The 12,500-nt window shown below is 47.4% G+C and overlaps 1 protein-coding gene across 1 annotated transcript in view; it reads right to left on the reverse strand.

Annotated features, from left to right (window-relative positions):
* The window catches only part of LOC311122280 (voltage-dependent L-type calcium channel subunit alpha-1F-like), a gene marked incomplete at both ends in the record, with an annotated part of 63,503 nt that overhangs the window by 29,760 nt on the left and 21,243 nt on the right, over positions 1-12,500 (reverse strand). Inside the window, 4 exons of the mRNA XM_084196667.1 lie at positions 49-130; positions 1,091-1,165; positions 2,126-2,277; positions 2,362-2,465. Of these exons, the coding sequence (XP_084052793.1) occupies positions 49-130; positions 1,091-1,165; positions 2,126-2,277; positions 2,362-2,465 (413 nt within the window). The remainder of the gene's footprint in view (positions 1-48; positions 131-1,090; positions 1,166-2,125; positions 2,278-2,361; positions 2,466-12,500) is intronic.

Here is a 12,500-nt window from a genome sequence, read left to right on the forward strand (position 1 = left end):
TGTGTACGTGTGTGTGTGTGTGTACGTCTGTGTGTGTGCAGGTGTTACCAGCAGGCGGCACAGCAATCAGTGTGTTCTTCATCAATATTCTCCGTGTTGGTAGACGCTGTCTCACTGGCTGGAAGACTTGCTAAGAGAGAGAGACAGAGAGAGAGAGAGAGAGAGAGAGGAGAGAGAGAGAGATGAGAGAGAGAGAGAGAGAGAGAGAGAGAGAGAGAGAGAGAGAGAGAGAGAGAGAGAGAGAGAGAGAGAGAGAGAGAGAGAGAGAGAGAGAGAGGAGAGAGAGAGAGAGAGAGAGAGAGAGAGACAGCGAGAGCAGAGAGAGACAGAGAGAGACAGCGAAGAGAGCGAGAGAGAGACAGCGAGAGAGAGACAGCGAGAGAGAGACAGCGAGAGAGAGACAGCGAGAGAGAGAGACAGAGTGAAAGAGACAGCGAGAGAGAAAGAGACACAGACAGCGAGAGAGAGAGCGAGACAGAGAGAGAGCGAGAGACAGCGAAAGAGAATGTGAGAGTGAGAGTGATCGAGAAGAGATAGAAGAGAGAGGGAGAGAGGGAGGGAGAGAGCGAGGGAGAGAGAGAATGTGAGAGTGATTGAGAAGAGAGAGAGCGAGAGAGAGAGAGAGAGAGAGACAGAGAGAGAGACATCGAGAAGAGAGACAGAGCGAGAGAGGGAGAGAGAGAGAGAGGGAGAGAGGGAGGGAGAGAGAGAGAGAGAGAGAGAGAGAGAGAGAGAGGGGGGTGAGATGAGTGTGTGTGTGACAGAGAGGAGCAATCTATTTGAAATAGGGTCAAGTGATTTATCTCAAGACAAATTGAGAAAGAGACCCAGATACAGAAAGAGGAGATGGTGGTGTGCAAACGTGTGTCTGTGTGTGTGTGTGTGTGTGTGTGTGTGTCTGTGTGTGTGTGTCTGTGTGTGTGGAGTGCATGTGATCCTAGAATTATATATGTGACTGTGGGAATGAGGCTTTAGCCTGCTCACTGAACTGCACAGCTTCCCAACAGCAAGAGTCATTAGCCCTAGATGTTAATTGGCTACAGCCCCACACACACACACACGCGCGCTTGAACGCACACACAGAACCTACCGTGTGTTTCGTTTGAGTGGCTGAACCAGCCAAACTTCCCTTTCTTCTTGTCTGACAGATCCCCCAGGGTCGGACCTGAGGACAGAGGAAGACAGGAACATTCTGTTAGAACGGAACAGAATCAAGACAGTGACAGATTTCATTCGAATTATAGGTCCCAATTGTAGCTGGAATTCTTAATGGTGAAACTGCCTTGTCCGTTTGGGATATTACAACAATAAAGAAGTTACTGTGAACAACCAACACTGTTTTTTCTCCTCTGACATCATTGCGTGTGTGAGAGAACAGATGATGCGCGACGCTCCTCAGCTCTGCTTCGCCAACAAAACAAAAACAACAGCCGTGGGGCGGACAGTGGCGCTACTGCGGATTCTATCTTTAAATGAAGTACAACTTATAAAGGCTTTATAAAGCATACATTAAGGCTTTATAAAGCATACATTAAGGCCTCATAAAGCATACGTTAAGGCTTCATAAAGCCGACATTAAGACTTTATAAAGCATATGTGAAGGCTTTATAAAGCATACATTAAGGCCTCATAAGCATACATTAAGGCTTCATAAAGCATACATTAAGGCTTTATAAAGCATACATTAAGGCTTATAAAGCATACATTAGGGCCTCATAAACCATACATTAAGGCTTCATAAAGCATATATTAAGGCTTTATAAAGCATACATTAAGGCTTTATAAAGCATACATTAAGGCTTCCTAAACACTCATAAATGTTTCACAAAAACATCTAAAAGCATATGTCATACTCTATAAATGGTGCATAGTGTTATGTCACATTTGGCAATTCACCCAACAGTGGGAATGGTTATGTCACCCTTTATACACCCTTTATACACACTTTATAGACCCTTTATACACCCTTTATACAACCTTTATACACCCTTTATACACCCTTTATACACCCTTTATAGACCCTTTATACACCCTTTATACACCCTTTATACACCCTTTATACACCCTTTATACACCCTTTATAGACCCTTTTATAGACACACGCACACACACACACGATACTCACGTCTGTTTCCGTCCTCGTCAAACTCATCCATGTCTTCAGCCTGTGTGATCCAGTCCATGTATCCAGACAGATCCTCCTCCATCTGTTGTTTCTCTCTCAGCTTCTGGAAGTCCCCTCGCGCCTGGGCCTTCTCTCTCTCCTTGGAGAACTCTCTGTATGATGATAACACACACATAATGTCAGGCATGTACACACACACACACACACACACACACACACACGGTCGTGATACTCACCCACTCAACACACCCAAAACCAGGTTGAGGACGAAGAAGGAGCCGAAGACAACCAGACTGACAAAGTAAACCCAGGGCATCTCAAACCCTATGGCATCATTCATCTAGTAGTAGAAGAAGAAGAAGAAGAAGAAGAAGAAGAAGAAGAAGAAGAAGAAGAAGAAGAAGAAGAAGAAGAAGAAGAAGAAGAAGAAGAAACAGAGAAGATATAGATGGAGAATCAGAGAAGATATAGATGGAGAAACAGAGAAGATATAGATGGAGAAACAGAGAAGATATAGTTGGAGAAACAGAGAAGATATAGAGAATAAAGAAAGACATAGACTCAAAGTACTACAGTAATGTAGTTATCATCAGATTACAGTAAAGTAGAGTAGACTACAGTACAGCACAATAGAATACAGTACAGTAGAGTAGATTACAGTAGAGTACAGTAAAGTAGAGTACAGCAGAATACAGTCGAACTGAACTGGCTGCAAATTATGTACAAAACACCAAATGCCAGAATAAGGGTAAATGGCACATTATCGCGCTCTTTTGACCTACTAAGGGGGATAAGACGGAGATCCTCTGTCACCTTTAATCTTCATTTTAAGTATGGAACCGTTAGCCGAAGATATATGAAACAATTGGTACAGATCAATCAAGAAGAACACAAATTAGCAACGTATGCAGACGATGTGATTCTCTATTTAACAAACACACCTCAGTCATATCCCGCCACTATGGATGAAATAAAACAATCCCGTGTCATGTCTGGGTACAGAGTAAATACAGGGAAATCAGAAGCTATGACGGTAGGTCAACCAATATCCCAAGACATCAAAAATCAATTTAAACTGAAATGGCATCAACATAAACTGAAATACTTAGGGATTACTATCCCGTAAGATCTGATGAAACTACATCAGTTAGGGATTACTATCCCCTAAAATCTGATTAAACTACATCACTTAGGGATTACTATCCCCTAAAATCTAATGAAATTACATCAGTTAGGGATTACTATCCCCTAAAGTCTGATGAAACTATATCAGTTAAGGATTACTATCCCGTAAAATCTGATGAAACTACATCAGTTAGGGATTACTATCCCCTAAAATCTGATGGAACTACAACAGTTAAGGATTACTATCCCCTAAAATCTAATGAAATTACATCAGTATGATTTTTGGAACACTGGAAAACCAGCTGAAACAGGACCTACAAATATGCAAATTAGTACCTTTAACAATAACAGGAAGAATTGAAACTATTAAAATGAATGTCCTCCCAAGATTTCTATTTCTGTTCCAGAATCTACCAATAGCTATTACTACAAATACTTTTAAACAGTGGGACAAACTCCTGAGAAAATGTATCTTGGGAGGAAGAAAATACTGTGTCAAAACTAAAACAATCAAACAACGTAAACAAGCATGCTTAGGGTCATTGTCCTGCTGGAAGGTGAACCTCCGTCCCAGTCTGTAATCTCTGGAAGACTGAAACAGGTTTCCCTCAAGAATTTCCCTGTATTTAGCGGCATCCATCATTCCTTCAATTCTGACCAGTTTCCCAGTCCCTGCCAATGAAAAACATCCCCACAGCATGATGCTGCCACCACCATGCTTCACTGTGGGGATGGTGTTCTCGGGGTGATGAGAGGTGTTGGGTTTGCGCCAGACATAGCGTTTTCCTTAATGGCCAAAAATATCAATTTTAGTCTCATCTGACCAGAGTACCTTCTTCCATATGTTTGGGGAGTCTCCCACATGGCTTTTGGCGATCACCAAACGTGTTTGCTTATTTCTTTCTTTAAGCAATGGCTTTTTTCTGGCCAATCTTCCGTAAAGCCCAGCTCTGTGGAGTGTACGGCTTAAAGTGGTCCTATGGTGTCAAGGGGTGCTGAAGGTGGGTGTGGTGCATGAATCAAGCGCAGGACGCAGAAGCTCAGTCCAAAAGACTTTAGTGCAATATTCACGTAGAAAATAAGCACAATAAGCCCGAAGGCGAAATAACGGCGCACACAGGCGTCAATCAAACGGCGCACTAACATGTGCGAAAAACCTCTCCAAAACACTGGAGGGAAGTACGTAGCTCCAACACGAAACAGAAGAGCAATCACACACAAAGACAAACACACACAACGAGAACTAAATAGGACACTAACGAGGACTAACAAGACACAGGTGTACAACATCAAGACAAAACCAAACGAACATGAAACATAGATCGGTGGCAGCTAGTACTCCGGGGACGACGACCGCCGAAGCCTGCCCGAACCAGGAGGAGGAGCAGCCTCGGCCGAAACCGTGACAGTATCCCCTCCTTGACGCGCGGCTCCAGCCGTGCGCCGACCCCGGCCTCGGGGACGACCAGGAGGACGCGGAGCAGGGCGCGCGGGATGGTCCCGGTGGAACTCCGACAGGAGAGATGGGTCTAGGATGTCCCTCCGCGGCACCCAGCACCGCTCCTCCGGGACGTACCCCTCCCACTCCACGAGATACTGGTGACCCCCCATCCGGCGTCTTGAGTCCAAGATGGACCGAACGGTGTACGCCGGAGCCCCCTCGATGTCCAGTGGGGGCGGAGGAGTCTCCCCTATCTCATTGTCCTGGAGTGGACCAGCTACCACCGGCCTGAGAAGAGACACATGGAACGAGGGGTTAATATTCTTATACTCAACAGGTACAGTGGGGAAAAAAAGTATTTAGTCAGCCACCAATTGTGCAAGTTCTCCCACTTAAAAAGATGAGAGAGGCCTGTAATTTTCATCATAGGTACACGTCAACTATGACAGACAAAATGAGAAGAAAAAAAATCCAGAAAATCACATTGTAGGATTTTTTATGAATTTATTTGCAAATTATGGTGGAAAATAAGTATTTGGTCAATAACAACAGTTTCTCAATACTTTGTTATATACCCTTTGTTGGCAATGACACAGGTCAAACGTTTTCTGTAAGTCTTCACAAGGTTTTCACACACTGTTGCTGGTATTTTGGCCCATTCCTCCATGCAGATCTCCTCTAGAGCAGTGATGTTTTGGGGCTGTCGCTGGGTAACACGGACTTTCAACTCCCTCCAAAGATTTTCTATGGGGTTGAGATCTGGAGACTGGCTAGGCCACTCCAGGACCTTGAAATGCTTCTTACGAAGCCACGCCCGGGCGGTGTGTTTGGGATCATTGTCATGCTGAAAGACCCAGCCACGTTTCATCTTCAATGCCCTTGCTGATGGAAGGAGGTTTTCACTCAAAATCTCACGATACATGGCCCCATTCATTCTTTCCTTTACACGGATCAGTCGTCCTGGTCCTTTTGCAGAAAAACAGCCCCAAAGCATGATGTTTCCACCCCCATGCTTCACAGTAGGTATGGTGTTCTTTGGATGCAACTCAGCATTCTTTGTCCTCCAAACACGACGAGTTGAGTTTTTACCAAAAAGTTATATTTTGGTTTCATCTGACCATATGACATTCTCCCAATCCTCTTCTGGATCATCCAAATGCACTCTATCAAACTTCAGACGGGCCTGGACATGTACTGGCTTAAGCAGGGGGACACGTCTGGCACTGCAGGATTTGAGTCCCTGGCGGCGTAGTGTGTTACTGATGGTAGGCTTTGTTACTATGGTCCCAGCTCTCTGCAGGTCATTCACTAGGTCCCCCCGTGTGGTTCTGGGATTTTTGCTCACCGTTCTTGTGATCATTTTGACCCCACGGGGTGAGATCTTGCGTGGAGCCCCAGATCGAGGGAGATTATCAGTTGTCTTGTATGTCTTCCATTTCCTAATAATTGCTCCCACAGTTGATTTCTTCAAACCAAGCTGCTTACCTATTGCAGATTCAGTCTTCCCAGCCTGGTGCAGGTCTACAATTTTGTTTCTGGTGCCCTTTGACAGCTCTTTGGTCTTGGCCATAGTGGAGTTTGGAGTGTGACTGTTTGAGGTTGTGGACAGGTGTCTTTTATACTGGTAACAAGTTCAAACAGGTGCCATTAATACAGGTAACGAGTGGAGGACAGAGGAGCCTCTTAAAGAAGAAGTTACATGTCTGTGAGAGCCAGAAATCTTGCTTGTTTGTAGGTGACCAAATACTTATTTTCCACCATAATTTGCAAATAAATTCATAAAAAATCCTACAATGTGATTTTCTGGAAAAAAAATCTCAATTTGTCTGTCATAGTTGACGTGTACCTATGATGAAAATTACAGGCCTCTCTCATCTTTTTAGGTGGGAGAACTTGCACAATTGGTGGCTGACTAAATACTTTTTTTCCCCACTGTAGATGTAACCTATAACACACCTCGTTCAATCTTCTCAGGACTTTAAAGGGCCCCACAAACCGCCGACCCAGCTTCTGGCAGGGCAGGCGGAGGGGTAGGTTTCTGGTAGAGAGCCAGACTCGATCTCCGGGTGCGTACACCGGCCCCTCACTGCGGTGGAGATCGGCGCTCGCCTTGTGACGAAGGACGGCCCGCTGCAGGTGGACGTGGGCAGCGTTCCACGTCTCTTCCGAGCGCCTCATCCAATCATCCACCGCAGGGGCCTCGATCTGGCTCTGCTGCCAAGGTGCCAGAACCGGCTGGTAACCTAACACACATTGGAAGGGGGTTAGGTTGGTAGAGGAGTGGCGGAGAGAGTTCTGGGCCATCTCGGCCCAGGGAATGTACCGTGCCCACTCCTCTGGCCGGCCCTGGCAATACGACCTCAGAAACCTACCCACATCCTGGTTGACACGTTCTACCTGCCCGTTACTCTCCGGGTGGTACCCTGAGGTAAGGCTAACCGAGACCCCCAAACGCTCCATGAACGCTCTCCAAACACGGGAGGTAAACTGGGGGCCTCGATCAGACACTATATCCTCGGGTACCCCGTAATGCCGGAAGACGTGGGTAAATAGGGCCTCAGCGGTCTGTAGGGCAGTAGGAAGACCCGACATAGGGAGAAGACGACAGGCCTTAGAGAACCGGTCCACAACGACCAGGATGGTGGTATTCCCCTGAGAGAGGGGAAGGTCTGTCACAAAATCCACCGAGAGGTGGGACCATGGTCGTTGTGGAACGGGCAGGGGTTGTAACTTACCCCTGGGCAGATGTCGGGGCGCCTTACACTGGGCGCACACCGAGCAGGAGGAGACATAAACCCTCACATCCCTAGCCAAAGTGGGCCACCAGTATTTAGTGCTAAGGCAATGCACTGTCCGGCCAATACCCGGATGTCCAGAGGAGGGTGACGTGTGAGCCCAGTAAATGAGTCGATCCCGAATCTCGAGCGGAACGTACTTCCGACCCTCAGGACACTGTGGAGGGTTGGGGTCGGTACGCAACGCTCGCTCGATTTCGGCATCGACCTCCCACACCACCGGTGCCACAAGGCAAGACTCCGGTAGTATGGGAGTAGGCTCAACGGACCTCTCCTCTGTGTCATACCGCCGGGACAGGGCATCTGCCTTACCATTCTGGGACCCAGGGATGTACGTGATTTTAAATACGAACCTGGTGAGAAACATACTCCATCGAGCCTGGCGAGGGTTCAGTCTCCTCGCTGCCCGGATGTACTCCAGGTTCCGATGGTCAGTCAAAATGAGGAAAGGGTGTTGAGCCACGTCAAGCCAATGCCTCCACACCTTAAGGGCTTGAACTACAGCTAACAGCTCCCTGTCCCCAACGTCATAGTTACGCTCCGCCGGGCTGAGCTTTTTTGAGTAAAAAGCACAGGGGCGGAGTTTAGGTGGCGTGCCGGACCGTTGAGAGAGAACGGCCCCTATACCAGCCTCAGACGCGTCTACCTCAACCTGAAAGGGTAATGCGGGATCCGGATGCGCCAGCACCGGAGCCTACGTAAACAGGTCCTTCAGTCTCCTAAAGGCCCTGTCCGCATCAGCTGACCACTGCAAGCGCACCGGACCCCCTTTCAGAAGGGACGTGATGGGAGCTGCCACCTGTCCAAAACCCCGGATAAACCTCCGGTAGTAATTCGCAAAGCCCAAGAACTGCTGCACCTCTTTTACAGTGGTTGGAGTTTGCCAATTACGCACAGCGGACACACGATCCACCTCCATTCTCACCCCTGACGCGGACAACCGATAACCCAAAAAGGAGACCGACTCCTGGAAAAACAGACATTTCTCTGCCTTGACATATAGGTCGTGCTCCAACAGCCTCCTCAATACACGACGCACCAGGGTTATATGCTCGGCTCGGGTAGACGAGTACACCAGAATGTCATCAATGTACACGACCACCCCTTGTCCCTGCATATCCCGGAAAATGTTATCTACGAAGGATTGGAAGACTGATGGAGCATTCATCAACCCATATGGCATGACGAGATATTCGAAATGACCTGACGTGGTACTAAACGCTGTCTTCCATTCGTCGCCCCCCCTAATGCGCACCAAGTTATACGCGCTCCTGAGATCCAATTTTGTGAAAAACCGCGCTCCATGCAATGACTCTGTCATGGTCGCAATCAGAGGGAGTGGATAACTGTATTTCACAGTAATCTGATTGAGACCACGGTAATCAATGCACGGGCGCAACCCTCCATCTTTCTTCTTCACAAAAAAGAAACTCGAGGAGGCGGGAGAAGTGGAGGGCCGAATGTATCCCTGTCTCAAAGATTCGGCTATGTAAGTCTCCATAGCTTTTCTCTCCTCTTGAGACAAAGGATAAACGTGGCTCCGTGGGAGCGCTGCTCCTGCCTGGAGATCAATCGCACAATCCCCCTGTCTATGAGGAGGCAACTGCGTCGCCCTAGCTTTACTAAACACGAGAGCTAAATCCCCATATTCAGGCGGAATGTGCAGTGCGGGCACTTGGTTTGGACTTTCCACCGAAGTCGCCCCCACGGAAACACCCAGACATCGCCCCTCGCACTGAGCAGACCACCCATCGAGAGCCCTCTGTTGCCACGAAATAGCAGGGTTATGGGTGCTTAACCAGGGAATTCCCAGCACCACTGGGTACGCAGGAGAGTCGATCAGATACAGCTGTATAGTCTCTTCATGACCCCCCTGCGCACACATCCTAAGTGGTGCTGTGATCTCCCTAATCAATCCCGACCCCAACGGGCGGCTATCTAAGGCATGAACGGGAAAAGGTTTGTCAACAGGTAGGAGAGGGATCCCTAAATCTAAACAAAACTTCCGATCAACAAAATTCCCAGCTGCGCCTGAATCTACTAGCGCCTTATGCTGGGAATGAGGTGCAAACTGTGGAAAACACACAGGTATACAAAAGTGCGCAACAGAAAGCTCTGGGTAAGTGGGACATCTACTCACCTGGGAGGCCCCCCCAGTGCGTGGCCTGTTGCCTTCTCCCCCGGAGAACCCTCCCCAGCACCTGGCCGCAGTGTGCCCTCCACGACCGCACTTGGTGCAGGAGACAGGCCCCCTCGGGCTCCTCCTCCTCCTTTCTCTAGCGCCGGCACCCCCGAGCTCCATAGGGCTCGGCTCGGAGGTGCCGGAGGGCGGAATGGACGGACCCCCCTCGGGACGTCCACGGGTGGCCAGCAGGGTGTCCAGACGGATGGACATATCGACCAACTGGTCGAAGGTGAGATGGGTATCCCTGCAGGCCAACTCACGTTGAACGTCCTCCCGTAAGCTACATCGAAAATGGTCGATGAGGGCCCGTTCATTCCACCCTGCGTCCGCCGCTAGAGTCCGGAACTCTAGAGCAAACGCCTGTGCGCTCCTCCTCCCCTGTCTCAGGTGGACTAGACGCTCCCCCGCCGCTTTGCCCTCAGGTGGATGGTCGAACACGGCCTTGAAGCGGCGGGAGAACTCGGCGTAGGAGATGGTGTTGGCGTCCATCTTCCTCCACTCGGCGTTAGCCCACTCCAACGCCTTGCCCGTGAGACAGGAGATGAGGGCGGAAACGCTCTCGTGTCCCGAGGGCACCGGGTGTACAGTGGCCAGGTAGAGCTCCACCTGCAGGAGGAACCCCTGACACCCGGCAGCTGTTCCGTCATACGCCCTCGGGAGCGAGAGCCGAATCCCCCTGGGTTCCGGACCTGGGACTGGTGGACCGGCCGATGGGGTTGGCAGGGTAGGTGGAGGTGTGGGTACCCCGCTGGCCTCCCATCGGTGCAGGGTGTTGATGACGTCCTGTAGAGCGGTCCCCAGTTGTCGTGTCTGGTCATCTTGGCCGCGAACATGCTCCTCGAGCGACTCAGGCGTAACTGCAGATCCTGCTGATTCCATTTTGGTGTGTGATTCTGTCAAGGGGTGCTGAAGGTGGGTGTGGTGCATGAATCAAGCGCAGGACGCAGAAGCTCAGTCCAAAAGACTTTAGTGCAATATTCACGTAGAAAATAAGCACAATAAGCCCGAAGGCGAAATAACGGCGCACACAGGCGTCAATCAAACGGCGCACTAACATGTGCGAAAAACCTCTCCAAAACACTGGAGGGAAGTACGTAGCTCCAACACGAAACAGAAGAGCAATCACACACAAAGACAAACACACACAACGAGAACTAAATAGGACACTAACGAGGACTAACAAGACACAGGTGTACAACATCAAGACAAAACCAAACGAACATGAAACATAGATCGGTGGCAGTTAGTACTCCGGGGACGACGACCGCCGAAGCCTGCCCGAACCAGGAGGAGGAGCAGCCTCGGCCGAAACCGTGACATATGGACAGATACTCCAATATCCGCTGTGGAGCTTTGCAGCTCCTTCAGGGTTATCTTTGGTCTCTTTGTTGCCTCTCTGATTAATGTCCTCCTTGCCTGGTCCATTTTTTAATAATGGACTTAATGGTGCTCCGTGGGATGTTCAAAGTTTCAGATATTTTTTTATAACCCAACCCTGATTTGTACTTCTCCACAACTTTGTCCCTGACCTGTTTGGAGAGCTCCTTGGTCTTCATGGTGCCGCTTGCTTGGTGGTGCCCCTTGCTTAGTGGTGTTGCAGACTCTGGGGCCTTTCAGAACAGGTGTATATATATACTGAGATCATGTGACACTTAGATTGTACACAGGTGGACTTTATTTAACTAATTATGTGACTTCTGAAGGTAATTGGTTGCACCAGATCTTATTTAGGGGCTTCATAGCAAAGGGGGTGAATACATATGCACACACCACTTTTCCGTTAGTTATTTTTTTGGATGAAATAAAACAATCCCGTGTCATGTCTGGGTACAGAGTAAATACAGGGAAATCAGAAGCTATGACGGTAGGTCAACCAATATCCCAAATTATTTTTTAAATTTCACTTCACCAATTTGGACTAATTTGTGTATGTCCAGTAGAGTTCTTTATTTTATTTTTGTAAAAACTTTTTTGGGGGGTAGATCAGCTTTAATATTGCAGATAGATTGTAACTTCCATCAATGTAATTGTCTGCATCACTTCCAATCCCCCATATGTTTTTTTCTTCTCGCAAATATATATATATATATATACATATATATATACACATACATACATACATACATACATACATACATACATACATACATACATACATACATACATACACATACATATATATATCCTTTAAAAAAATATATTTCCCTTTATTACTTTCCAACCCCACCACCCCCTCCCTAATTGGAGTAAACTAGTGAACAACAACGCTTAGGCCTCTACTTCCAGCTTATACATACTATATACATTTTATGGACACAGTCAATTTTACAATAATTCTATTTTGTTTGTTTCTACTCCTGAACTTCATCTACCCTCAACCTCTCCGATCATTTTCATGATGTCCATCCGGTTTGCTTCTATATGCCATATATTTCTAACTGTGCTCTTTCACAAAAGCTCTCAACCTATAACCTATATACTTATTATGGACACAGTATGCTTACATTATTAGTTATCTTGTTATTAGTTGTTGTTAGTTGTTATTAGTCCCATCCTTCAACTCCATCCAACACCTCCCATCTATCTCTTAACACCATCCATATAGGATTTCTATTTGCCATATATTTTTCAACTGTACTGTGATGTTTTACAAAAGTTCTGAACCTTTCTATTCTCATTGTTTCTACAGATTGTAAATTGAAAATACTTTTTTTTTGCTACAAGTATTATTATATTATTGATTGATTGACTATGACTTTTCAGATCACCCAGTAATGCTATCTGCAAGGTTAGCTCCAGGTAAATATTGCAATCCTTTAGCCATTCCTG

Source organism: Coregonus lavaretus (genome assembly GCF_964263955.1).
Source record: "Coregonus lavaretus genome assembly, contig: HAP1_SCAFFOLD_3378, whole genome shotgun sequence".
In the NCBI taxonomy this organism is placed as follows: domain Eukaryota; kingdom Metazoa; phylum Chordata; class Actinopteri; order Salmoniformes; family Salmonidae; genus Coregonus; species Coregonus lavaretus.